Source organism: Sturnus vulgaris, chromosome 3, assembly GCF_052056855.1.
Source record: "Sturnus vulgaris isolate bStuVul1 chromosome 3, bStuVul1.hap1, whole genome shotgun sequence".
Classification (NCBI taxonomy): domain Eukaryota; kingdom Metazoa; phylum Chordata; class Aves; order Passeriformes; family Sturnidae; genus Sturnus; species Sturnus vulgaris.
The window spans coordinates 92,025,558-92,053,016 of NC_142245.1; the positions used below are offsets into that span (position 1 = coordinate 92,025,558).

At 40.4% G+C, this 27,459-nt stretch overlaps 1 protein-coding gene across 9 annotated transcripts; it reads left to right on the forward strand.

Annotated features, from left to right (window-relative positions):
- Nucleotides 1–4: 4 nt before the first annotated feature.
- On the forward strand, nt 5–26,919 carry CILK1 (ciliogenesis associated kinase 1). Of its 9 annotated transcripts, none has more exons than XM_014869493.2 (14): nt 5–435; nt 6,226–6,408; nt 8,288–8,342; nt 9,762–9,883; nt 11,134–11,213; nt 13,590–13,722; nt 14,131–14,302; nt 14,869–15,036; nt 17,299–17,595; nt 18,644–18,831; nt 19,384–19,538; nt 20,880–21,011; nt 22,727–22,840; nt 23,299–26,919. In XM_014869493.2, exons 2-14 carry the CDS (start codon nt 6,308–6,310, stop codon nt 23,451–23,453), a joined length of 1,872 nt encoding a protein of 623 aa, XP_014724979.2. In that variant the 5' UTR covers nt 5–435; nt 6,226–6,307; the 3' UTR covers nt 23,454–26,919. The 9 variants fall into 9 exon arrangements, with proteins under 9 accessions (XP_014724979.2, XP_014724973.2, XP_014724976.2 ...); XM_014869487.2 differs by having other exon boundaries at nt 5–431; nt 6,147–6,408; XM_014869490.2 differs by having other exon boundaries at nt 5–431.
- The last annotated feature ends 540 nt before the right edge of the window (nt 26,920–27,459 follow it).

The window sequence follows — 27,459 nt, forward strand, 5'->3', positions numbered from 1 at the left end:
AGTCTCCGTGTGTGGGAATCCCGGCAGGCGCGATCCCAGGGGCGGGAGCCGAGGTAAAGCGGCGATGTCCGGGAGCCGCGGTTCCGCTGTGACTGTGGTCCGGCCGGGACCCTGGCACATACGAGTGCCGACCGGGTAACGGGAGAGCGCTCAGTGCCGCGGCTGTGGAGATAACAGCGATGCCGAGGCCATTGAATCTCGTGGTCCTGGTCATTTGCTCGTCCAGTTCAGTGAGCACAGTTATCACCTGCTGCCAGCACACGCCTCTTCAGGTTTTCTAAAACTGGACTAAACCTATTTTTTTAAAGCATATCACAGTCTTTTTGTTCCAGAAGAAAACCACATGTATGGATCTGTGAACCTTTGTGCATGTCTACTGCCCTGAGCGTTTTCAGGAGGAGCATGAGGAGGCGTGTGGCTTCCCTGGAGGGGTAGGTGAGCGCTCAGGCTCGGGCAGCGGGAGCAGGAATGGGGATGTAAGGGCTGTGGGAGCCGGCATCGGCAGTGGGTTTCAGATGCAGTGACTGTAGAGCTGCTCTGTGCAGAGGAGAAAGTGGGAGACAAGGGGGCTGCCCCACAGGCCAGGCGGCGATCCCTGGCCGGGCAGCCGGAGGCGGTGCGGAGCAGCGGGGTCCGGGTGCCGCTGCTGGGCTGTGTCAGCAGGTGGGATGACACAGCGGGGCCACCTGGGGTTTTGACGTGGGGTGCTCATGGCTGCAACTGGGTATCTTTAGTGCCGCTTCTCGTTTGGAGTTGGAGTTGGAGTCAAAGCTGCTTTTTTCCTACCTGGGTGTGCCTCTTAGATATGAACCGCTACATATTAGTAAAAACTCCTTTACTGTGAGTGTGGTGAGGTACTGGCACAGGTTGCCCGGAGAATCTGTGGATCCCCCATCCCGGCAGCGTTCAAGGCCACTTTGGGTGACGGTCTGAGCAACCTGGTGTAGCGAAAGGTGTCCCTGCCCATGGCAGGGGGGTTGAAACGAGATTATTTTTAAGGTCACTTCAAATAATTCTATGATTCTTTTGGGAATGAAGAAGCCTTGCTTGTAACAACAGAAGAACGGTGTCCTGTGGCTGTTGCTGGGCTGAGTGCTAATAGGTGATTATGCACGTGGGATGTAATATGGGTAGCTTAAAGCAGAAATTTTATGTAAGTGTACACTACTCCTCCTGGCTTCACTGAGAATCATGCCTGTCTATTGGAAGCAATTTGCATCTTTATTATATGTTCATGTAAATATAAAGATTAGCTTCTGACTAGATGGGCTGGGGGAGGCATCCAGAGCTTTGATTTTTCCCTACACCTGTTTTAGCAAATGAATGTCTTATCCTACACTGTACTCCTGAATTACAGCACATGCTGTTTTTCCAAACCCTGGGAAATAACTCTATGCTTTACTTTTAAAACCTAAGGGATGAAGTGTAAAAAGAAGCTGACACTTCCTGAATCACTATTATAGTCCTGATCATTGTTTTAGAATAATTTTTTGATCCTTGTTTTCCTTTTTCTGCCCTTCCCTTTCTGTTTTAGGCTGACCCTGTCAGAGCCAGCCTGAGCTGCTGGTGCTTGGGTAAGAAAGGCACGGGCCCATCTAGCAGCACTTAAAATGTCAAAAGTTTTCCATTTGTTCACAGTTCAGTATTTCTGCGTTCAAGTTTTGTTATTTAAACTCCTCTGAGATTTGAGAGAGGCCCATCATCATTGGGGGGTTTGTGTTTTTCTGGCTGAGTTTTGTTTTCACAGAATCCAGAACTGTTAGGGTTGGTAAGGACCTCTGGAATTCATCTAGACCAACCCCCCCCTGCCAAGGCAGGGTCATCTAGAGCTGGTTTCACAGGAACACCTCCAGGGTTTTCAATGTCTCCGGAGAGGGAGACTCCACGACCTCCCTGTGCAACCTATCCCAGTGTTCTGCCACCCTCAATGTAAAGAAGTTCTTCCTCATGGTTAATGGAACCTCATGTGTTTCAGTTTATGGCTATTGCTCCTCATCTTGTCACTGGGCACCATCTTCTTGGCACCCACGTTTGAGATATTTCTACGCACTAACGAAATGCCCTCCCAGTCTTCAGATTGAACAGGCTCAGCTCCCGCAGTCTCTCATAAAAGAGATGCTCCAGAGATGGTTTGGTTTGGTTTTTTTCTCGTTAAAACCCAGCTCAGCTCCCCCTCTGCGAAGGGCCCGGCGCGGCTGCCCTGGCCGCAGTCGTGGGGCGCTGTCCTCCCGCGGGGAGCCCCGGCGGGCCGGGCCGGGCTGGGGGCGCGGGGGGCCGGGGCGGGGCGAGAGCCGGGGCCGGGGCCGCGCCATGGGCCGAGCGAGGCCCGCGCGGCGCCGCTCTGGGCCGCAGCTGCTCCGCGGGGCGGCGGGGCCGCGGCGCCGCCATTCCGGGCCTGTCCGCAGGCCGGGCCGGAGCGGGGAGAGGCGTGCGCGGTGAGTCCCGCCGGACATGGGTACGGGCATGAGCATGGCGGGCCGGGGGACCCGCGTTCCCGTACCGCGAGGAACGGGAGCAGAGGTACTCGAGTGCACAGGGGCCGAGGCTGGGGATCAGGCGCCGCCACAGCGCGAAGGCCGGGCAGGAGCCGGGACCTGGCCTGAGCGGCGGGCCCGCCATCGCCCATCTGTCCTTGCCTTGGTGCGCAGCTCATGGGGCACCCCCAGAGCCCTCTCTAACAAACGCGGCAGCCGCTGGGACCGCACCCATGGACAGCCACGGCTTTGAACCGCGCCTTTCTCGCCGCTCCCTACTAGTAATACCTTCGAGTAATTGCCACAGCGCACGACGAGTTTTAAAAGGCACATGCTGTTTGTTTACTTGTCTGCGTTTCTCAACTGTGAGCCAGTTTCGCTTTCAGTTCTCGGTGCTTCAGCACTTCAAACAGGAGTGGATAGGTATTTAAAGGGTTCATAAGCGAAATAGTAGGTTTGAGTTCCACGTAGTCGGAAAGTACTCTTCATACATTGAATTAGGCTTGGTGTTAAAGGCCTTTTAACTGATTTTTGCGGGGAAAAAAGTCTATAGGGTGAGTGTGGTTACTGCGCTGCAGAGAGATAGAAAAAACAGCAACACACACGGACCTCTTTTGGGGAAAAAAGGCCAACTTTATTGTACCGACATCCCCTATTTAAACTGTGTTACGTGCAGCTAGGACAGGACAGTAGTTCATTGGACAATTGGGAAAAACATCCTGGGGCAGCACGTCCGGATGTCCCACGGGAAAGACACCAGGTGTTAATCTTTATTGTGAATTCCACTCTGTTTTTCACAATGTTATCACTCTGGGAGACTTCCTCCCTAACTGAAGCTGTAGTCAGCTTATCAGCCTGGGAATGGACCTGAAAGACAGGAGAAATCCAGGCCTGAAAAGAATTTCCAAGCTGTAATTCCCTAGTTCTGTGAATGTGTGTGTCCACAGGTGAGTTAAAGTCTGAACACGGTGTTACAACATGGTGAAAATAAGGGGTTTACGTTTTAGTCTTTAGTATTAACACGCTTTTTACTTCAAGATATTTTTGCAGTTTGTATTTACGTCCTCTAACCATCTGAATTTGTGTAGATTGTATTTTTAGATTGGATGATACATGTTGTAGTGCTACAGACTGCTTGTCAGAGACTCATCTTTACAGTGATTTCTGTGGGACTCAGGTGAAATAGTCTGAAGGCCAAGTAAAGTAGATTTTTGAAACAACCTCACTATTAAGTTCAACAGGAAATGGTGCTGATTGAGTTAACCAGAGAAGACTTTACTTAGGTTTTGTCAGTGGATTTTCATACAGGTGGGTTGTGCTTCCATGGGAGCTGGATTAACTTCTGTGTATCCTGGCATGTTTTTTAACATGCATTCCTCACTGAAATACGTGGTTTATGACTGGTTTGGTTTTTATTTTTTTTTTATTATTGTTGGTTTTTATTTCATTGGTAGTTGGTTTTTTGGGGGGTGGTTTGGTTTTTTTTTGTTGGTTGGGGGGGTTCTGTTTTTTTTTGGAGTTTATTGGTTTTGTATATTCAGATATTTTGTCTGTTGGTTTTTTTTGGGTTTTTTTTGCTCTACTCACTTTTATTCCTCAAAAATATTTCAGTTAGTCTGTTTTGGTCACATTTGACACCAAAGCTGGAATTGCAAAGATAATTTCACACAAGTTTTGTGAAAATTATTATCCTCAGTAAGGAATAAGCAGTTAGATTCACCATCTCTTCAAGAGACATCAGAAAAACAATATATCCAGCCATTGGTAATTATTGCTATTAGTGTTAAACATCTTTAGTTTTCCTGTGGTTATGAAGTATGAGGCAGAGTGCTCCTTCACTCTTCAGTCACAGCTCCCTAAAAGGGATATGTGAATGGTAATTCAGGGACACCATAGGAGTCTGTAAATTTTAAGACATCACAGCTGCTAGGATCACAGTTTCAGAACTCTGTTGTCAGAGCAGTATGTGCAGAAAAGTCCAGAAGTCCCATCTCTGTTGATTTGAAATTACTGTATAACATTGTTTGGATATTAATTAATTTTAGATTTTCAGAAAAGGAGAACATGCAAGATGTTGTCATTGTTTGAAATCTTGTTGCCAAGGATCTGAATAAAGGCTTCTGAGCTGCCATCCAGTCACTGACCTGTTGGAGTAGGCAGGTTAAAGCTTTATAACCTGGATGCAGACCACTGTACATAGCTTTATGCTATTCAGGTGCACAACCTGAAAACCAGCCAAAAACCAACAAAACTGTTGTTGTTTGGACACAGACAGGCTCTGTGTTCCTTGGCAAGTAGTACAAAATGTAGGATTAGGTCCCTAATGTAAGACGCTCACTCCTGGTTGTTGTAGTGAGTGTGCAGAAAGAAACAGGTACTGCTAGAGGGCAGTTCCTCATGCCTGAGACACTGCCCAGTGTCTGAGATAGATTTAGAGGCATGCTGCACAAGGGGAAAATTGTCAAAAGGTCTTTTAACTTCAAGTTTCCTGGTATTTGTTCCTGTATCAGTATTAGTAGGGTTAATAGGCTTAGAAGATAGAAAATAGAGGACGTTCACAACATCTTCCATCTAGAGGATTGTGGCTCTGCATTGATGTCAGTACAGAGTTCCAGTAACATAATCACATCACCTCTAAGGTCATAATATGGCTTTGTGAAATAAGGGCGATATAAGGCTACTATAAAAGAAAATTGTGGAAATGTAGCTAAAATACACGTTATAGAAGGCAAAATATTGTTGTCTTTTTAAGAGGTAAAGAATAACAGAATGCAGTGAGACCAAACCTTTGTTTTAAGGGAATTCTGTTTTATTTCAAATGTATGGTTAGTTTACATAGAATAGCTTATATTTTTTTTCTGAACTATAGTGGAGGAAATACCAGCAACAATTACATTAAACTAGAAACAAGAAGTGTTTTGCTTTATTATCCAGCAGAAATTATGTGGATGGATGCCCCATCCCTGCAAGGACTCAAGGCCAGACTGGGTTAGGCTTTGAGTAGCCTGGGTACTGGAAGGTGTCTCAGGCCATGGCACAGGGTTTGGAACTAGATGATTTTTAAGGTGCCTTCCAATCCACAACAAAAGATCAGATAGATAATCTGATATAGCTGCTACTTCTAGAGACTGATTCAAGCTTAGAGTTACTGTAGTAAAATGCATTTGGTCTTACCTGACATGATTGTAAGTTTCTTCCTCTGCAAACTTTGTTTAAAGAAATGCATGTGGCTATGGTCTCTCACATAGGACCGTATGGAAGTTCAGGGTACTGGTTTAACTGATGGCAGTGTGACTTGTACGATGGTGACTTATATGCCTAAAAATTTTACTAGAACAGATCCCCTCCTATTGTGTTGTCAAGCTTCATTTTTTCTAGTAGCAGACTGTTTTCTCTAGGCCATGAGACTTTTATCCTGTCACTTTAGCAGTAGTGTCTCCCATCAGGGCTGCCTGCAAGCTTGCTGTAAGGTACCTTTGCTTTAGCATAGGAGTTGCTTTGGGGATTATACCCAGTTACATCCAGATACAGGCTGGCCCTTTCTAGTGAGACACCAGGACAAGTGTTCGTGTATGAGTAACAGGGACTGTTCTCTTGGAGGAGAATGGAGTCTGCAAACAGGCAATCTCAGAAGGGTACAGAAATCAAATGGATTGTGTTCTGTGCTTTCAGACCAAAGGCTAAGTCTTGAAAACATGATTCCTGCAACTGTTCACACTGTCCTGAGTGCTCTATATTTATGCTGCCACAGAAAGAACTGTTTACACTCGGAGGAGAAGAAACACAGGAAACTTCAAGGACTGAAATGTGCTTGCAGCTAAAGTATCCTCATCATGAATAGATACAAAACTATCAGACAGCTTGGTGATGGGACCTACGGCTCTGTTCTCCTAGGGAGAAGCATTGAATCTGGAGAGCTAATAGCCATTAAAAAGTAAGTGTTCTCATACATTACTTAATAATGCATAGTCCAGGTTTTTCCTTTCTAGGTCCATATTAACTTGGTCATGCTGGTTTGAGTACTTCACATTCCATGCAGTTTTTTAATATGGAGTTGTATTTGGGCAGCATGAAAAGGTTCCTTGTATGCTCCAAAGCCTCAGCCTCAGATAAAGAGTGAGATATATAGGATTATTGTGTAACAGCACTTTGCTGCTGTGTGCAGTCAAACATGTGTTTTATGTATTATTTAGAGTACTCTGCAATGCTGCTTTGCAATCTACAGCCCTTTTGCTGCTGCTTACATGGAACATATATTTTGTAGTCTAATTTTTAATGGACTAGTAATACTGCAGTGATAGTTAACACAACTGATCTCATTGTCCATTTTCTATATCTTTTATGCTATTACATTTTGGTCTTTTTAGCTGAAGATTTTCTTGAAATTCCTTGAGAAAGTCACTTTGTTTTCTCTTCCTTCAGCTGTGACCTTACTTTGTAAATGGCTTATTTGTCCTAGCTATGATGAGAGACAGCTGTAAAGCCTTGCAGGCACCTTCCTGAAATACCGACCATGGCCATGACAAGGGACAGACTTGTCAAAAGAGCTTTCAAACAATACTGTTTTGTATGAGCAGTCAATGGCTGGCTTTATCAACTTTCTAAATCCCCTTTGCTGAGGGTATTTTGCCTGTATCAGACCTTGCTAGAAGTACCTTTAATTTTCAGTTTGCAATATGGGAAAAACTCAGAAAAATCAGAACAAGCCAAAAGTATTCTCTTAGCTTAGGTGTTAATACCGGTCCTTTGTTAAAAACAGAAGTCGCCCAGTAAGACAGTGCACAAGACAGTAACTGCAAAAAAACTGCTCAAAAAAAAAATCCAGACTCCTTCATGACATGAAGTAGTTCTTAAACTACTCTAATTGTAAGAGCTGGAAACTTGCTACAATAATAAGTAATGCTGAATTATCATTAAAGGCGCAGGCTCAGCTCTTCAGAGAGTGCCTAACTCCCTCTGAAGTCCGGACTCTACATAGCTGAGTATTTTCGTAAGTTTTAATCTGTTATCTTCTGTGTGCATCTGTGTGTGAGCCTTCATCCTTTTGGTTCCTAAAGCACAGAGTTGCATTTCAAAGAACTGAGTGGTAATCAATATGTATATGAACATACAGGACCGACCATACGTTACACACAGACACTTTGTTCAGAGTTACAATCTGGCTTAGGAGAAGCTTGCCACACAGTTTGTTTCTGTTAGAGCAGAGCTGCTTATCAGAAAAGCAGCTGGCATGATAGATGCACCTTGCAAGGGAAGGAGAAACATGGGGAGCAGTGGACAAAGGAAAATGTGGAAATACAGCATTACATTATAGAGAAAATTCAGAGAAAAATTACAGAGAAATCAAAATACAGAGAAGAGGGGCAAAGAGAATATGATAAAATTGGAGACCCAGTGAAGTGATTGGATCTTCATTTGATTTGTTTCTAAACCTTCTTCTGAGTTGTTCATAACTGTCAAAAATACCCTTGTTCTTTTTTACAGTTGGACTGTCCTCCACCACATTGTTATACCGAAAGAAAAAAAGTGTGGGCTTGTTGAAGGCTCTGAATTATTTTCACCAAGATATATATACAGAAAAATGCAATCCTGTTAATAGTAATTATTATTTGACTGTAATGTTATTTGTGTGTGTATTCTAGTAAATCAACTTGACTATACCTTGTCTAGAGATGTAAAGGTTTTTGACAAAGGAGCTAATGTTTTACGTTTTGATGGAAGAACTGAATTTTTAAGATGTAGAGACTTTTTGGTTCTAAGAACAGCTGCTGTTTTCAATGCATTAGTCATTATTTTTCCCTCTACTTTTGTAGAATGAAGAGAAAATTTTATTCCTGGGAGGAGTGCATGAACCTTCGAGAGGTTAAGGTACTTGTTTTGTTCAATGGTTGACTTCAAATTAGACAATCACTGTCACATTTGGGGGTAACGTGAAATTCTTTAAAACTCTTCTGTCAAAACACTACTCCCAAAGTGAGCTGTAGCATATGACATTACAGTTCTGTTTCCTGACTGCATTGGAAGGGAGTGTGTGAGTGAGGGGTGCAGTGAGGGGTGCAGTGTGAGTGAGAACATTCCTGTCACAACACCTGGTGTTGATTGGTGTTTATTTTTCAGAGCTTGAGAACACATGCCCTTTGTGCAGCATTAACTTTTTTACCTGCAATTGTTTCTCTATAGTTGGCTTGGGGACAGACATTTAGCATGAAATTCTGATCCTGATGAAACATTTGGGCTAGGCTCTAAGGACCTCTCTAATTTATAGTCTGCACTGAAAACCTAGGTCATTCTTCTTATGGTACCATGTAAAAATGGACGTATACACTGAAATCTGAAAAGGAAAGGAAGACCCAAGTTTGCTAGTTTTGGGTCGAGTAGAGTTAGTTTTCTTCATAGGAGTGTCTATGGGTCTGTGTTTTGGATTTCTGACCAAAACAGTCCTGACAACACAGGCATGTTTTAGTTATTGTTGAGCAGTGCTTTCACAACCTCAGCCCTTCTCTGTTTTTTCATGGTTCCCTGTCAGTGAGTAGGCTGAAGGTGGGCAAGGGGCTAGGAGGGGACACAGCCAGGACAGCTGACCAGAGGGACATCCCATGTGACATTGTGTTGAGCAACAAAAGTGGGAGGAAGGAGGAGGAAGTAGAAGACCTTCAGAGTGATGGCATTTGATTCCCAAGTAACCATTATTTGTGATGGAGCCCTGCTGTACTGGAGGTGGCTGAGCACCTGCTTGCCTATGGGAAGCAGTGAATGAATTCCTTACTTTGCTTTACTTGCACTTGACTTTTGCTTTACCTGTTGAACTCTGTATCTCAGCCTATCAGCTGTCTCACTTTCTGCCCTTCTGATTATTTTCTCCATCCCACTTGGAGGGCTGAACAAGCTCAGCTGCCTGCAAAGGTTAATCCACAATACCAAGGAAGACTTTCCAGGGTTGTTTTTAGTCTTGTCTCTAACCTGACTGTGGCCACTGCAGATGCAAGAAGAATGTGAATTCTGCCATTAGGAAGTTTCTTACAGAGAAAATGCAGTTGTTTTAGTGCTTACAGTGATAGCAGATAGCTGGCTTTTGAATGACCAACATATTAAATTGCTGCATAAACTTTATGTATATGTGGTAATACCTGGAGATCTGGTCTTCGTTCTCAGAGCTGTCTGATGATTGAAAATGCTGAAGAGTTTTTGAAGTTAATCCTTCTGCAACACTGAAATAAGTTGGGGTGTTTTTTCTTCTTCATTACATTAAGACCCGTGTAAAATCCTGTTTGTATTTTCTGTTTCTAGTCTTTGAAAAAATTAAACCATGCCAATGTGGTAAAGCTGAAAGAAGTTATCAGGGAAAATGATCATCTGTATTTTGTGTTTGAATACATGAAGGAAAATCTTTATCAGTTAATGAAAGAGAGGTATGTAACAGAATCACCCATTTCTGATATAAATTGATTACTTGTGTAATGTGCTTTTAACACCCCTGATACTGTTCAAAGGACTTTAGATCATTTGTTGAGCCTTGGATCACTATAGCTTAAAGCTGCAGGCTGCAGTAAGAACTGTAACTGTCACCTTTGAACATATCCCAGCCAGTCTAGTGACAGTTTTCCAGTGTCTTGTCCCGGATTAATGTGGCAAGGGAGTAGGGTGTTCTTTTGAGAGATAGAAACTCTGGGCTTTAAGCAGTGCTCACACTGAGGAGGCATTGGATCTAGATCTTCTGATCTCTAAGTACTCCAGTGGTGCTTTTTTATAAGAGTGGTATCACTACCTCTTCTTTTATGGCTTCCTCAAATAAATGAATAAATAAAAAGTAATTGGAACAGTAATCAAGAGGTGTCAAATTTTGGATTGCTTCCAGGAATTACATTTCCTTGCAATGTGAACTGACATGACCAAAGACTGCTTGTTTCATTTGTCAGCATTCTAAATAAAATCTAGCTTTTTTATATTTGCTGGAGCATTAGTAAAGTCTTAATTTTATCCTTTGGGCCATGATAATATCCAGCAGAAGATAACTGAGGGCAAAATTTCTGGCTTTGAATTGTTTCTCTCTATGGACCATAGTATCAGCCTGGCAGATGACAATAATCTCCCTTGATTTAGCAAAGTAAGGTTATTGTTAGAATATATCTATGTGAATGCCTCATAAAATACCTTTTTAAAATACCTATGTATGCACAGGTAAAGAAAACTGTAATTTAATTGGGCAAGTATATATGGATATGTAATTATATATATATGGATATATATTATATGAAATAATGAACTTTGAATAAATGGTTCAAGTCTATAACAGAAACCAGTTATCTTTGGGAATTTCACAGAAATGCTTGATATTCTACCTTAGGAAAACAAAAAGTATTCTTCGCATCATACTCTCTAGATTTTAGCTAGGCCATGGACTTGCTCAACATTGAGTAAGTCAAACCTTTAAGAATGTGATTTATTTCCTTAATTCTTAGTTAAATGGCCAGTTTTGTGCCAAGGGACTGTAGGGGAAATAAGAATTTCTTCTGTAGCTAGAAAAGAAAGTAGGCAAATACGAAAAGCTGACTAGCAGTTTTATTTCTCATTGCTACCTTTTATCTTTGGTTTGTTACATACCATAAGCTAATGTATGAATTTTATCATTAATATTTATTTCTTCCCTTTTATTCCACAGAAACAAACTGTTCCCTGAGTCTACAGTTAGGAATATTATGTATCAGATCCTGCAAGGGCTTGCATTTATTCATAAGCATGGTAGGTTATGTTTTAACTATGAACATTCTGAATTAGAGACAGATAGTATTTGTGTAAGTTTTCTGATTAATACACAATCAATTACACTAATAACTTTAGTAGAAGGAATGATCAAAAGAATGGTTCTGTATGAGAGATTCAGATTACTGAAAACACCTGCATTTTATGGTTTCCTAATATTTCATTCTGGAGGTTTGCTCAGTTCTTTTTCTGTAGATTTCCACTTTCTCAGTCTGGCAGCTTGCCCCTCTCAAACTCTTTGGATGTTGGTGAACACATTTCTTGATAGCTTTAAAGGTCCCATGAAACTGAGTGTAAAGAAAAAATTACTCTTTTCTCAAGGTATACACAGATACCTGAATAAAATACATACTGTCTATAAGCTACATTTAAAGTAATAAAGTCCAAGTGACAAACAGCTTTCGTTGTGTGGGCTTTCAACAAATATTTACAGCAATGATAAAAGCTAAAGCTGATGTACCAGCCAGTAGTAACAAGACCTCCTTAACTAGTAAAAAAATCTCAAAACAAACACCTTATTTTAACAAAAGCTTCCTCACAGTTTTTGTTCTGACCTCTGCAATTCTGTCTGCTAGATACACTGTAAGGTCTGTTGCTGGGCAGCTCTCTGGGTTATCAGAAGAGATAACCATCTTCTGAACTGACATCAGTGGCCAAAGTCCTGGAAGTGAAATGCTTATAAGGACCAGCATTACAGTTCACTTGAACACATTGAACTGTGTTTTGCAAAATATTTTCCAGCTAATGACTTTATTCACTCTTCTAATGGGGCTTAGATACTCATCTGAAACCTAACTATAAATTCCCATCTGTTTTGACATACATAATATGTAAAAACAGAAAAATACTATGATTGTTCTGCAAAAATCTAAGCCAGCTTTTTTCAATAAATTGTCAAATGGATCACAGCCTTTCAGAACAAGTTTTATTGCTATTTAACTTACTATATCTGTGAAGACTGAACAGTTCTATGTCCATACTGTCCTTTTCACTAACCTATTACCATATTAGACTTGTATTTCTGCCAAGCTGTTGCAAATCTGTAGTTGAGAACACCTGGAAATGTTTGACAAGCCCAAAAGGATTCTTGTGATGGTATTGTGACTCACAGTGTAAAAATGAACGTCCCAAGATTCATTCTGCAACAGTTTTGGAAAAAAATCACATTAACGTTTTTTCCCTCTCTATATTTCTCTGTTCTGCTCTTGTGTGGCATAGAAATGCTTGCAAGTAAACTTCTTACCTTCTTTGTCTATCCAAACTCTTAATCTTTTTATATTTGAGTACACAACGGATTACTCTTTTTGCAAGTTTGTCATGAAATAAATTGCCTCACGAGCATTCTGTTGATGCATGTCTGTGCAGAAAAATATAGAAGTGATTGTATTAAATACTAAGAACAGCCTTGATAGCTTTGACTGGTACCTTTCACAAAGAAACAGTAGTTCAAGCTGGCACCAGAATATCTACTCAACATCTCTAGAAAGGATGCACTCTCCTGGTTAGGTACCTACAGCACTATGTCTTCAGTGCTGTTATACATTAATCTAACAAACAAAAGCTAATCTAGTTACACTGGACAATGTGGACACATCCTGTATCAATGTTATTCCATTCTCTGTGGGAACATATTCAAAGCCATGGAAACTGTAAGCTTATTGGAGTATCAGAAAAGGAGCTCGGAGAGCTTCAGTTAGGTATTACAGAGAGAGCTGTATCAAGGAACAACGGTTCAGATGCTTTCAGGAAAGAGAGTAAAGACAAGATTCCTAGGCTAATGGTAGAAGCAAAATTCTGAGACAGTAGTCATGATATGCCAGCCTTATTCTCTCATTTATATTAAAAGAGCTCTCACCAAACATTCATTCATGATTAGTTTTTGCTGGATGCTGAGATCCTTTTACATGGTGGTGAGTAGCTGCGTGCTTGCTAGTTACGTTCTCAGATTTAAAAATAAGTTAAAAGTGAAAAAAAACCCCTCGTTTTAATTTTCATTCTGTTTTAATTAACATTTTATGTAACTGACTGATAACTTTATTGGACAGTTTCCAATTAGAATGAAACTAGCATTAAAATAGTGGAAATTTTCTTTGTTACAAAAGTGTCACTTGAAAGAGAGCTCTCTGAATAAATGCTCTGAATTGTTACAAGATAGCCAACTTGTGTGTACCGTTCTTCACAGTCTAACTGAACAACTCCGTACTGATGTGCTCTGCTGATCACATAAGACTTTGATGTCTGTGTGGTGCTATACCAGCTTCAGTGCTAAGAACTAAAGCAAAACAGTCCAGTTGGAAAATAAAGGATACAGTGAGTGACATTGCAATCCACATCAATATTTCATTTGAATTTCAGGGTTCTTTCACAGGGACTTGAAACCTGAAAACCTGCTTTGCATGGGACCAGAACTTGTGAAAATTGCAGATTTTGGCTTAGCCCGAGAAATCCGATCTCGACCTCCTTACACCGATTATGTATCCACAAGATGGTAAGTGCTAGTACTCACCTGCCTTATGGGACACTTGAAGGTAGTACAGTACTGAATTTGTGCTGATTGGTATGCTACTTTTGATGCCTTCTCGTTATGAAACTTATTTAAGTTTGGTGTAATTTGAAAATCTTCAATTAGTGCAGGACAGTTTACAGATAGCAGTAGCACAGGAGCAGAGCAGGAGTGTGGTAAGGCAGGTGGGAGCATATGAGGATTGCTGTCAGGAGGGTGTAAGAGAGTTTACAGAAGCTTGTTGTTATAATAAAAAGAAAAAGTCTGCATACAGGAGAGGAGGTTTTTAAAGAATGTTTGCTCTTAATAGCAAAGAATGAAGAGGTGAGCAATTTAACGTATGTTTGATTTCTGTAGATCGTTGGGATCAACTTTTCTTTCTTTCCTCTACAGGTACAGGGCTCCTGAAGTACTTCTGAGATCCACCTGCTACAGTTCTCCAATAGATATTTGGGCTGTCGGTTGCATAATGGCAGAAGTTTACACACTGAGGCCTCTCTTCCCAGGCGCCAGTGAAATTGATACTATATTCAAAATTTGCCAAGTCTTAGGGACGCCAAAAAAGGTAACTGAAGTGATAGTCCAGACTGCAGTAATCCTGGAGTTGCTCTACAATACACAATGGCACAGTAGCAGTAAGGATAAATAAAATAAATCTTCCTGCTTACTGTTAATTTATGATAATGATCTCAGATACAGTAAACTAAATTAAAACTTATTTTCTGTTTAGTAAGCATTTCTGTGCAGTAATTATGCTATAAAAGCTGACCCAGAGAGGAGGAGAAATTTACTCCTACACAGCAAAGTCCTTAGACTGTGATTTCATTAGGTGGGAGTCTAATTTTCTCCTATACATTGCAGATAAACCTATAGTTTAAGAGACTAAAAATTGGGATCATGGCAAGATTCCTATTTCCTGCTTCCATTTGTGCCCATGACTGTCAGATGTACAGCAAGACTCACCTCTCACCAGAGGTTTGAGGTGAAGATTTTTAGTGAACTTTTCAATATAAGACCAGAGTAAGCTGGACAGGGTCTACAGTCTTTACTGATAGAGTATGTGCTAGCGTGCTTAGGCACTGATACTTTACAGCTGAAGTTTTTTTGTGTTTGGAAATCTCATTCTTCCAGAACGACTGGCCTGAAGGCTACCAACTTTCAGCTTCCATGAATTTTCGCTGGCCTCAGTGTGTACCTAACAACCTGAAAACTCTCATACCTAATGCTAGCAGTGAAGCAGTGCAGCTCATGAGAGACATGCTGCAGTGGGACCCCAAAAAGCGGCCAACAGCTAGTCAGGTTTGATTTTGTTTTCTTTTTCTCTGCTTGTGATTTTTTTCTTTTACTTCAAGGAACAGTCATTTAGCAGTTGCTCAGGGGTGCAGTTCTTAGAAGGGAGGAGAATCCAAGAAAAATTTGCAAGAAAAAGGAGGGTAATTAAGAGAGAGGAATCAGTCTTTTTCATGAAACATCAACTGCTTGGGATATGTGCTTAATGATCAAAGATGTGACTGCAGTGTGTAAATCACAATACACTTGAATTAAGCATAATCCAGTCACTGTGAATATAGCAGCAGAGTGACGGTAGGATGTGTGGCTGAAGGCTGTGATGCTGTTCTTTCGTTGTGATGTGCCACAGAATGACTGCAATCTGTTTCAACCACCTTGCCCTGGGAAACCTGTGCCAGTGCTCTGTTACTCTCAGAGTAAAAAAGTGTTTCTTGATGTTCAGAAGGACCTTGTTGTGTTTCAGTTTGTGCCCATTGTCACTGAAAAGAAACTCGATGTTCTTTGGACTTTCCCTTCGGTTTTTTTGCATACTTTGATAAGATCCTCAAGAACCTTCTCTTCTCCAGGCTGAACAGTCCTAACTCTCTGTCTTTGCTCATATGGGAGATGCTCCAGTCCCTTAATGACCTTTGTGGCCCTTTGCTGGACTCTCTCCACTATATCCCATCTCTCTTCTGCTGTGGAGGCCAAAACTGGACACTGCAGTCCAGGCACGGCCTCATCTATGCTGAACAGAGGGGACTGGCAAGATCTGCTGGCAATACCTGTTTAGGCAACCCAGAAGTTAGACTTACTTGCAGCAAGGGTGTACTTGGTAGCCCTTCCATGTTCAACTTGATGTCTACCAGGTCCTTTCCTGCAAAGCTGCTTTCCAGGTGGTTGATCCCAGCATGTACTGGTGCATGTGGTTATTCCTTTCCAGGACTTGGTATTTATCCTTGGTAACTTGATAAGGTTCCTGTCAGCCCATTTCACCAGGCTGCTGAAGTCTCGCAGGGTGGTAGCACAGCCAAGCCCTTCCTTCCACTTGTCACATCAGCAGACTTGCTGAGGGTGCACTCTGCACCACCAGCGACACCATTAATGGAGGTGTTGCAACAGTATTTGCCCCAATATTGACCTCTGGGGAACACAGATAGTCCTGGCCTCCAAACAAGACTTTGTTCCACTGATTGCCACCCTTTGGACCAGGCCTTTCAGCCAGCTGTCAGTTCATCTCACTCTGTGTTCCTCCAGCCCAGCATTGCCTGAATAAGGCTTACTTTTGCAGGGCAGCCTCAGCTCAAATGCATTGCAGATGCATTCCAATATCCTGTACGTAAGCATTGCCCAAGTCATCAGTATTGCACATATAGTGGTGATAGCTACTGGTTTCGGGTAGTACTCAACTAACACAATGAGCAGGGCATCTTTTGGAAAATAGATGTGATTCTGGGTTCAAATTTGATACTTGCCTTCCAAGGCGGTAGCCAAACCTTTGTGATATAATTAGACCTTCAGTACAAGTTGCAGTAAAAAGCTTGAAATTTAATTAAAACAGTTAAAAAATGAAATGGATTAAGAACTCTCAAAGGTAATGAAGAACAAAAAAACACTGACTAACAGTATTAAGAGCATTAACAAATTTTTTACAGTAAAGTACAAATAGAGTGAGGAATCTGAGCTATAGATGCTTTTTGCAGTAGGAAGTCTCGGGGAAGGGAAGATGAGTATGCCTGAACCAGCAAGATAGATTAATTGCCTTTACTGACAACTTCCTAATTACTTGCAAGGCAGGATAAAAGTACTTTTACTAACTGAGATTACTAACTTGTCAGAAAAGGTAGAGGCTAATTTCCATAAGGGTTGTATTTCTTTCACTTAATTCAGTCTTGGAAATGGAGAATGGAAGAGATGGGATGTCTCTTGGGGTCATTGAGTTTTGCTCACTGAATCTGTAATGATGAGGAGGATGTGTTTGCACATGCACACACGAAGAGACAGCATGCAATGAAACATGCCTTTCGATGCCATATACCTGGTTAACTGTCTTAATTCTGCAGAACCTTTCCTTCTGTACTAGTCTACAGAGGATTTGGTAACTCGGTATGTCTTGAAACTTCTCTACTATTTTTTGAAGTGGATTGTGCTCACTAGAATCTAGTGTTGAGAGATGGGTCTTCAGCTGTTTCCTCCCCCAGAAAAAAGGAAATTAAATTTGTACTGACACATAGAACTGGGGTAAATGAAAAACTTTGCTTTTCTAAGCCTAACATCTTTATTACTCTTTAGGCACTTCGATACACATACTTCCAGGTTGGGCATGCCCTGGGCATTCAGGAGCTGGGAAAACAAAAGGAACTGCATAATAAATCATCTCTGCATATTAAGCCTGTCCCTCCAGCACAGCCCCCTCCGAAACCTCATGCTCGAATTTCATCAAGGCCTTTTCAGCAAAGCCAGTCTTCTCAGCGTGTGGTGTACGCATGTAAGACGGACAACTCTGGGACTGAGCACCGCAACTACTTACAGGAGGACAAGTCTAACCAGATTCTTCTGCCTGCACTTCACAATAAGGTTCCTCAGCAGGTAAAGGTCCACCTAGCATAAGATAGCTTTCTGATATACTGCCTTTTTCCCATGTGTTTCTTTTTCTTGTTCTCTTTCAAGGTTCTTATACTTCACTAAAAGGACAGTGAGTGGAACTAAGAAATGGTTCCAACATTCCAACTTTCTTCTAGAAACTGACAGTTCCTCTATTGAAATCTAAATCCAGTTGCTGTAAAACAAGCAAGTCAGTTTCTCATTTTAGAGCCATTTTGTGCTTATCTTTGTTGTAAAGCACCACTTTCAGCATGACACTGATTTCATACGAGTAAAAAGGATGTACAGTGTTCAAAATATTAATGGGATTGATGCCAGAGAGAAAACTATTAAGCTAAATAGTATTGAAATGAAGGAAAGGAAACTATTGCCTTCATCCATATAAGGCATCCAGTTTACTGACTAGGAATAATAGTCTCTTTGATCTTCCATACTGGACATGGAAACCAACAGATTCTTCTTAGAGCCTGAGAATGTACCCTTTCTGTCCGCTAATGAGACTGGATTCATAAAGTAGGTGATGAGAGCAGACTGTGAATGCTGCTGCTACAGGATCAGTCATAAGCAGGATCTGTACTGCCCACTGTCACCCAAAGTCAAAATGTACTGCTGAGCCTGGATGACTAAAGGGACACAAATGTGTACCTGTGCTGTCTTGCAAGAGAAAAAAAATTTAAATGTGTAGACACAGGTTTGTGGAAACATAAGCGTTCATGCAGTTTTATACACCCAACATGGGTCTAGAAATAAAAATTGAGTATAAGGTAATGGTTTGGGAGGTGCATACTGAAATGAATAGAATTGGAATTGAGACAGAAGAAATTTCTTCTTCTGTCAGTTCAAGACGCTTTATTGCAAGACAAAATGCAGAAGATACTTAATAATGTCAGCAGGCTACAGATTGTGTTCTTAGCTGTTGTTGCAGCTCTACTACTATTACTCTTTGAGATAGAGGAAAAAAGTCCTCTTTGTTCCTGTCACCTAATTTATATTCTAAGCTTATGGGTTTGTTTCTTTTCAATCTTTACAACAGAAAACATCTGCTGGGTCTGAGAATATAAACAGTGAACTTAAGCCAAAACCTAGGCGAAGATGGGGACATCTTCCCAGGACAGTTAAGGGTTCTGAAGACTGGGATGACCTGGAGGACCTTGATTTCAGCTCTTCCATCATGAGAATGGACTTGAAAAACAAGAAGCAGAATGATGAAACTCTTTGTAGGTAAGGGTTTTTTATGTGTATGTGCTATTTGGTCTATTTCTTTGGCCTTTCCCTCTTTCTTAGTAATGTTGCTTTCTTTGTATCTAGAAATGCGTATCTATAAAATTTTGTGTTGGTGTTTCCCCCCCCCCCCCCCACTGAAAATGATAACTAGCTTAAGTCTTCCAAGTTAATTTTGATCTATGTAGTCTTTAAAATAAGACTATACACTTTTGATTTTGCATTTTTGTGAACCATTTTGACATATTCCATATAAACTGTTTGGACAAGTCTAAGCTGCAGATTCTGTGGATGGTGTACAGAAGAGAAAAACTTATGAGTGATTTATAAAAACTTTAAAAGAATATATAAGGGAGCTAGAAGCACAAATCTGATTTTCAGGGGCATTTGTATGACTTCAAGTTGATAATATTCCCTGTTGTCTGTGTGTTTATGGTGTAGCAAACACATTATAAGGAAGTGATTCCTGGAGATGGGATGGAGTTGAGAAAGTCAGCTGTGAATAAACGTGCTGTAAGAGTTGGACTATATGTACCAATTTTTGAATTACAGATTTGAAAGCATTTTGGATCTGAAGCCTTTGGATGCTGGAGGCTCTGGCAGCAGTGCACGAACTTCCCATGCGACCTTTTTGCGGCAGGACACTCCCACATTGCGAGTTTCTGCAGCAAAGCAACACTACTTAAACCATTCTAGGTATCGACCTGGTTAGTAAAAAATACTTTCCTTTTCTTCCTGGCATTCCAACAGGAGTATGAAATAGTCGTTGGTACATTACCTCTTATCCTTTTAACTTGTGAAGGGGGGTTACTGCTCAAAGAACAGGAGGACAGAAAGAGCTTTCCTAATGTAGATGGCCATGAGACAAACTACATTCTAGTAGTCTAGCAACTGAGAAGTGCTGCTTACAAGCAAGGGGACAGGATTGTTGGTAGTTCTTCCTCCTGATGGATACTCTTACACTTGGGAGTGCGTTAGAAGGTGTCATCCCTGTCGCCCTAGAAAGACTGTCTTCTAGACTGGAAAAGAAGTGCCATGTGTTTACCTCATGAGTGTATAACACCATGAACAACAGGAGAGCTAGTAACAGGATTATGCTTTGCTGTAGTTTGGAGTTAAGTAAAGTGCAGATCCACATCTCTCTAAAGAATTATATGCCTGTCTTCATGATAACCTCTGCTATACTGACACCAGTGCTGGGGCAGGATGAAGTACAGGAGGCAGACAGCATGTCCGCCAGTATTTAAAATGAGTTTAATTTAAGTGCATTCTTTCTCATAATTTCTATTCATAAAGGTCGTGTTAGCTATTTAGTTACTTGTAGTAGTACTTCTTCAAAATTAATTAAGTAAACTAGAAGGTATTCTGACAGCAAACTCGGTCTTTTTTCCTGAAACAATTGGCTTTCAAATTGTCTCAGATAGAGTTTTGGTAGCTAAAAGTTGTTTTAGTAGAGGAGATTGTAAAACACATTGATCCCAAGACTGCATTAGCCATATCAGAAATGGTGAGTGTATCCTTGAATGTTAGGTACCCTACTTAAAAATGGGACCTATGTTAAATACAAATAATAGGTGTAATCTGAACTGTAGTGCAAACTGTTTGCATAATCTGAGGTTTCAGTAGAGACACCAAATAAGAGTACAGTACTATGAGAAATGGAATTGCTATTATTGCCTCTCAGGTTATCTTGTCACAGTTAGACTTCTGTAGGAAGCACAGATTTCATGTACATAGCAAGGTTCACTGTCTGTGACGGGAGAATATTTGTGGCCTTGATGTGGGGATCCTGTCCTGTGATATAAGCAGCCATTGATGCTAGTGGAACTGCTTACATTGTGATGTTTGCAGGATTAGGGCCTGTGGCTAGTTGTAGCATTCCTGTATTATGAGGGTTGGAGAGTGACTCAGGGAGTTACTGAGAGGGAGAGGTTTTGGTTAAGTTGAACCAGACATCTGCTCTAAGATTATGCATTGGGTGGAATTAATGCAGGCCTGTGTGGCAATAGGGATTTTAGTGAAGTAATCTTTGCATTTTTGCAATATAGGAATAAGCACCAGGAATAGCATAGTCTCCACTTCAAACAAAGAGTCTGTTCCATCTAATCACTGGCCCAGTTCTAGTTTGTCTGGGAAAACTTCCGGTTTGGGAGGAAGTACTACCAACAGGATGAATTCAGGTAAGAAGATGTGCTTAAGACTCTGAGAAATGATAGTAAGTCATGTCTGGGGAATTCTCCACCAGTGTATTTTGGTGTCATCCATTTCCAAAACGTTGTCAGCTCTGAAAATACCTGCTAACTCTGTCTTGTCTATGTGTTAAAATCGGTTACGAGCACTCTTCTTTGGGAGACTGCCTTAAATTGAAAAATAGCAATTTCTTCTAATGAATCCTCACAAGTCTGAAGTACCCCATACATAGAAGATATTTTCAACATGAAGTACTTCATCTTGTTTTCAGTTTCGCTCTTCAGTTTCTTTAAGTCATGTTTTCTGGTTTCCAAATTATTTTAGTCCACTGGGTGCATAAATGGCTCTCATTACAGGAGGAAGCTGGCATAAATTGAACTAGCCATACACACTACTCTTGTTACATGAATTAAGAAAAGAAAATATATCATTATGTCTTTGAATTGATTGAATTGTTGTTTAAAATAATGTAGTAATTGTAGTTTCAAAAATTGAGACAAAAAGCAAAACTCTTCCATTTTTCTTCTTCAGGTTTTTTTTGGCATTTGGTATTTCAGGTATTTAATCACTGTTGCTTGAGTTGAAGTAATTAATTCGTAGACTTTTGCATTAGTTTTTTCAGATAAAACATGTTGATAACATGTTGTTGTTTTTAGATTGTATCTATGTATTTCCTTTCTAAACCATGGCTTCGGGTTTTCATGTGATACAGTTCTGCAGTGCCATACTTCTTTTCCATATAGTGTTTTGAAAGTGTTTTATTTTCAAAGTTTGTGTTGAGTCTTGGCCCAAAGAAACATTTTGGGCCTCTAGAAACTCAGGTTAAAAAGAAATCCAAAATAACATCTTAAACTTTTGGATGTAATTTAATCAAAAATTGTTCCTTAAGCGTTCAAGATGAGAGGACACTGTAAATAGCTAAACTACATGAGAACCTTTATATATATAGCACGTCTCCTTCCTGGCTCTTGCAGAAGTTTTTGCTTTTTTTGTAGCAGCATAGGATGTCATTTTTCTATTTTTTTGTTTTATTACTATTGTTTCCCACAATAGGCTTTGCCACTGCTCTAGTATAGTGTAGGCACATGGGTAATGGCTCTGCTCTGTGCATGGTATCTTGTATAGTGTCCCTCTGTGCTATAACTCTAGACTGTTTTGTTCCATTTCTATGGCTTATCCTACAGATCAGTTAAATCTGTTCCTGCTTATCTTAGGGACAAGTTTTGTAGTTGGCTTTCAAAATTTAAAATGTGAATCTGTACCAGATTTTTAAATTGTGCTCTCACAGGCTTCACTAAGAGCTTTGTGTAGCAGCAAAGCCCCAGACTCAGTACCCTGAAACCAAGAGTCAAAACATTCTTAACACATAGTTGCAGAAAGTCAAGCAAGATAATTCCAGCTGAAATGCTAAGTTCTGGAAACTTTGAGAAACCTTGAAAAAGCTGAGATGTCACGGAGAATTGCCATTCAGTATGATTTATACCTGTTTTCCATTCATCTGTAATGCAGTGTGATACTGACAGTCTCCTGAATGCAAGTGTATATATAGGAGCTGTGGATTTCAAGTGTCTTCAATTACGTTTTTATTTTGTTCAGTCCATGATCAGTCTTAGTCTTGAACATGATCCCTCAGAGCACACCTTTGTGACCTGTTGACAGTATGGGAGATCCATTGTGTTCAGGTGTTCCTTGCCATTTCTTTCAGGGCCCATAGGATCAAGCAGCCTAACAAGTGCGTGTGCCCCTTCATTTCTGAAGAAGGAAATAGGTTCTGCTGGGCAGAGGGTTCAGTTAGCACCAGTTGTGGATCCGTCTTCTGGTAAGTCCTGTACAAAAGTTCTCATGGTCCCTTGGTCAATACTCCAGTAATGCTGTATATATGCAGCACTGAATTGTTCATCTTTGCTTTATTTTATTTGTCATATATGACTGACTGGAAGTATTGTTTGTAACCTTGCAGAACTTCATATGGAGAAGGATTTGGTTTGTGTTTACTTTTGTTTATTAAATATGTGGGTTTATCTACAGCTTATTTCAGTGGGATCTAAAGGCTAGTGTGAGAGTTGGCACAGAATTCACACTTGTCAAATCAGTAATGTAAATACTCTTTGTCTGCTAAGGTTTTAGGGATTGGATCCACTGTTGTTTCACATCAGCAAACTTTGTTTAAAAAGGAGGCTTATTTCCTGAAAAAGTAATGATCTGGACCTGCACACAGTTGTTCAGTATGGACAGCTCTCACTGAACATTGATATCACAGAATTTTTTGTCCTTTAGATTTTGCATCTCTGACATCAATCAGACCTCTTCTTGGATGGCCATCGTTCAGTTCACCCACCAAAAGCTCGCCGAGGTTAATGCCGCTCCCGCCGGCAGCAGAGCCGATCCACGGGCGTGTTGACTGGTCTGCCAAGTACGGTGCTCACCGGTGACCTGGGAAACACCCTCTGACCACTGTGTGCTTCCCAGGAAATGGTGGCCCACCTGAGACCATTTCACACTGGTTTATATACTTGTACATTTAAAAGGAGATCTTCCATGAATGAGACATTTTGAAGGGGTTTTTTTACTTATTTGCATTAATCTGAATGCAATCTTGTACTTTTTGTATAAAAATGTTTTGTTATATACTTGGGTCCAGTTATTTTCATAAAAGTGATACATTTTGTATATAAGGCTTAGGGAATTTGGCATTTTTATACAGCAAATTTTTATAATGAATTTCTAAAAAATTTATCTTTTTTATTAGATTCAACTTTTTTATAAAAGTGGATTAAAAAAACCATGGTGCAATATTGCAGTGAAGGAGAAGTACTGAGGAAGGGGCATTCATTAAAGATTTTCTGAAATTTTTGTGCTAATTGAGGCTGTATAATTTCAAGTGATGCCATGTCTCAGTGCCACACTTCTGTTGTCCTATGCTCATTGCTTCATACTGACATCAGAGGAGTGAGTGAGTGACTTAACAGTCTAAACTCTCCTTTGCAGTCACTGAGAGACTGCTGGAAGACAGTGGAAGGCACCTTTTTTTTTAATTTATTTTTTGTCTTTAAAAGGTTTTTTGTTGGAATGCTATTCAAATTTGCCAAATCTGAGGACTCTTGTTTGGTGATGGGTAAATAGTCTTCTGTAGATCTGTCTTCTGACATGGTGCTCCTTCTTCCTACTTAAAAGTTTTTCTTTGATATTGTTCAATATGAAATAGAATGTGGACCTACCTCTGTTAAATTAATGTAAATGGTCTAATGATTTCTAAGGAGAAAAAACAAATTTTGTTTCTTCTTTTGTTACAAATGTAAGATCTGAAGACATTTTAAAGACCGTATTAACAATTAATAAATTAATAAAACTAATAAAACTGGTTTCAGAGTAACAAAATATGAATTATATGCCAGCAGCATGGTTTAAGGAAACAAGATCTATGCAGCTGACTTACTTTTCACAACTTTTAGATTGCTGCTGTTTTAAATCAGTTAAGGGAAAAAAAAATCAAAAAAAAGAAACAACCCAGAGAAAATGAGCCAGTCTGAAGTTACTTATGTTACATACTTAGTTCTTCTTCACTCAATACATCTTCATTTATAATTTGAAGAATATGTCAGCTTCTACAAATTAGGCTCAGAGGCTCTACAGAAAAAAATGGGATTTTATGTGGTCCTGTTAAGAAAATGTTGTAAAACTGTGGTTGATTTTGCTGAAATTGATACAATTCTTTGAAGACCAGTTTAATTCAATTTATGAGAGTATGACTTTTATCAAGTTATAGAGAAAGTAGCCTCATAATCTGGTTTAGTTCTGCTCTGAAAGGAGTGCCAGAGTCCAGCCATCAGCAGAAGATTCTTTTAGATCACAGTCAGCATTTGTCTGTTCCTGCACCTCCTTCTACAGAAGAAAGATAAAAGTGTTCATGCTGTGGGAGAACACCTTCCATGGCTGTGGAAGCAGTGCTGCTAAAGAGCAGTGCTGCCAAAGCTGAAGTGTGCTGAGAAAATGCGTCTCCCTGCAGAAGTGTGCAGAAATGCTCATCTTTCTGAGCTCATTGTGTGATCAGCTCAGGAAAATGGTTTATTTATGAGACTTAAATCCAGCCTAAAGGGATCAGAGCAGGTGCAGTTCTTCATTTCCAGCCATTTCATAGGAAGTTAATGTTTTGTGTGTCAGCGAGATCCTCTCCATAGGATCTGCCAGCACACACGGGGCATCTGCTGTGGTCTTGAGACTGAGAACAGATTCTGACCTTTTTGCTGCTTCCCATGGCAAAGGTGTGGGATTTTGAGGAAACTGTACCCTAGGGTAGGCTGCTGGCTCAGTGCTACAGGGGGAACCACAGGGAGCACTGGTCACTTAGCTTTTATGGGCTCAGCTCATAGTGAGACAGTTCAAGACAAACAGGGAGCAAAAGTGTACATGTAAAATTTACATTTGCCAAAGACATCTGTGTCCTGCTGCTCTGTTATCTGGGCATAGCAAGTACTAACTCCACATCTAACTGCTTCCACAGCAGTGATGCCAATGCTTAGCAGTAAAGCAGCCATTTGATTTCTAAAGCACACACTGATGGGTGTCTGTGGGTAAGTGGAAAGGGAAATATGTATATTTGTGTTAGAACTGGAAAGATAGTTGTTTCTCTTGGTCAAAATAAATACTTGTATTTATGGCTACATATCATTTAATTTATTTTATCACCAAGTAATTTGTCTCAAGAATGAACACCCTGAACCTATCACAGTATCCCTAGACCTAAGTAGGCTATTTAAGAAGTCTGGTCTGTACACTCAGTTCCTACGACTGGAAGGAGACAAGTCATGAGAACAGGCAGCTGAGGCTTGGCAGCTGAGGCTTGGATTCATCATACCTAAGTGTGAGCTCCTTTGTTGTGAGGTGACTCACCCCTGGTGAGTGAGAATCATGTCAAAAGAAATTTGTCTCATTTGAGAACATACTAACATTCTGGAGATAGCTGAGTCCACTAAGGACGGAGACAACTCTGTGAGATTCAAGTAACATAAGATGAATCTGAGCCTGGCCTGTAATCTCTGAACCTTTATCAGACTGTCAGTGATTCTTTTGACTATAGCATTCAGGTTTTTGTTAGTCCAGTGAAAAGACTAGAAAAAATAAGTTGTACTACTAATATTCTTTTTTTTATATCTCCTCTTTTCCTAAGTTAAAGGCTTTTATTTTGGGGAAAAAAGCTAATAATCTTGACATTCAGAATCACAGCTAGTTTTAACTTAGTGAGACAGAAAATTAGCTGTATGTAGTGGCTGTATCCTTCCCTCAAGCAAGTTCTTACTGAAGCTGGAATAATTCTTTTTGAGCAGGACGGAGCTGAGTTTATGTATTTTACCGTGCTGTCTCTGTGCAATACAGATATGGAAAAGATGGAGGTCTTTATATACTGAAATCTGGCCAAGCAGTCTGTCTGAGAATTTATGATATGTAACCTAACTACTTTGTGCTTTAATATTTAGCAGCATCTTTGTGGAAAATGTTTCTAGAATTGTACTGTTTACATTTTCTCAGGCTTAGGCATAACATGTAATAATAGAAGAGTCTGACAGTGGATTCATTCATCCCTGTAATCCCAGATTTTCCAGAAACTAATGTGTGTCATGATGTTAACAAGAAAAAAAAGCCAGAAGACCCACTCCCATGGTGTTCCTGTACCTGATGTGGCTGTTGATATGAACAGGATGTTCCATAATGTGAGGAGGAAAACATACTGAAAGAACATTTTAGAACTTAATATGGAAGAAGGGGGTAGACTTTTCAGAGATGGGGAGAAATAATTGTTCTTGTTTATTCAGCATTTCTGTTCAGAAACATTCTAAATGTTTATTTCATGCCTTTTGTGTCAAATGTCCTGCCCAGAATAAAGTTATCCTTGAAGAAGTACTGACTGACTTGCTCTTTTATTCAGTTTTTAATGAAGCAGTTTTTACCTTTTGTTTAATTTGTTTGTTTTTTTTTTTAAGTTGGGGTTTGGTTTTTTAAATAAGCTGCCATTGAGGGGCACTGCACCTTCACTGGCCACATGGTTTGAGTCTAAGCATGTAATTCCTGATATATACTGTGAGCTTCTTGTAAAACTTACCAGTTACTCTTCCTTGGATGTCTGCTCATCTGAAACTACCTGCAATACTGAATTATTATATGCATAACACTTCAGGAGGACAGGCAGCTGAAGTAGATTGTTGTGGATCCCTTCCAAGGGAAATTGCTCTGTTCTGTTCTTTTTCTATTCAAAATTGTTCTCAGTGTCTTGTGTTACCTCTTTAGCCTTCTCCCTTGGCTTTCAAGGTAGTAGAAGCTGAAGACAGTTTATAACTTACAAGCCCAGCGCTTTTGTTAGCTGTTTAAGTGGGCTGAAAACCACTTGCAGATGTGAAGAACTAGGTGAAAAATACATTTACATGTGCAAGGGTTGCAGTTTTT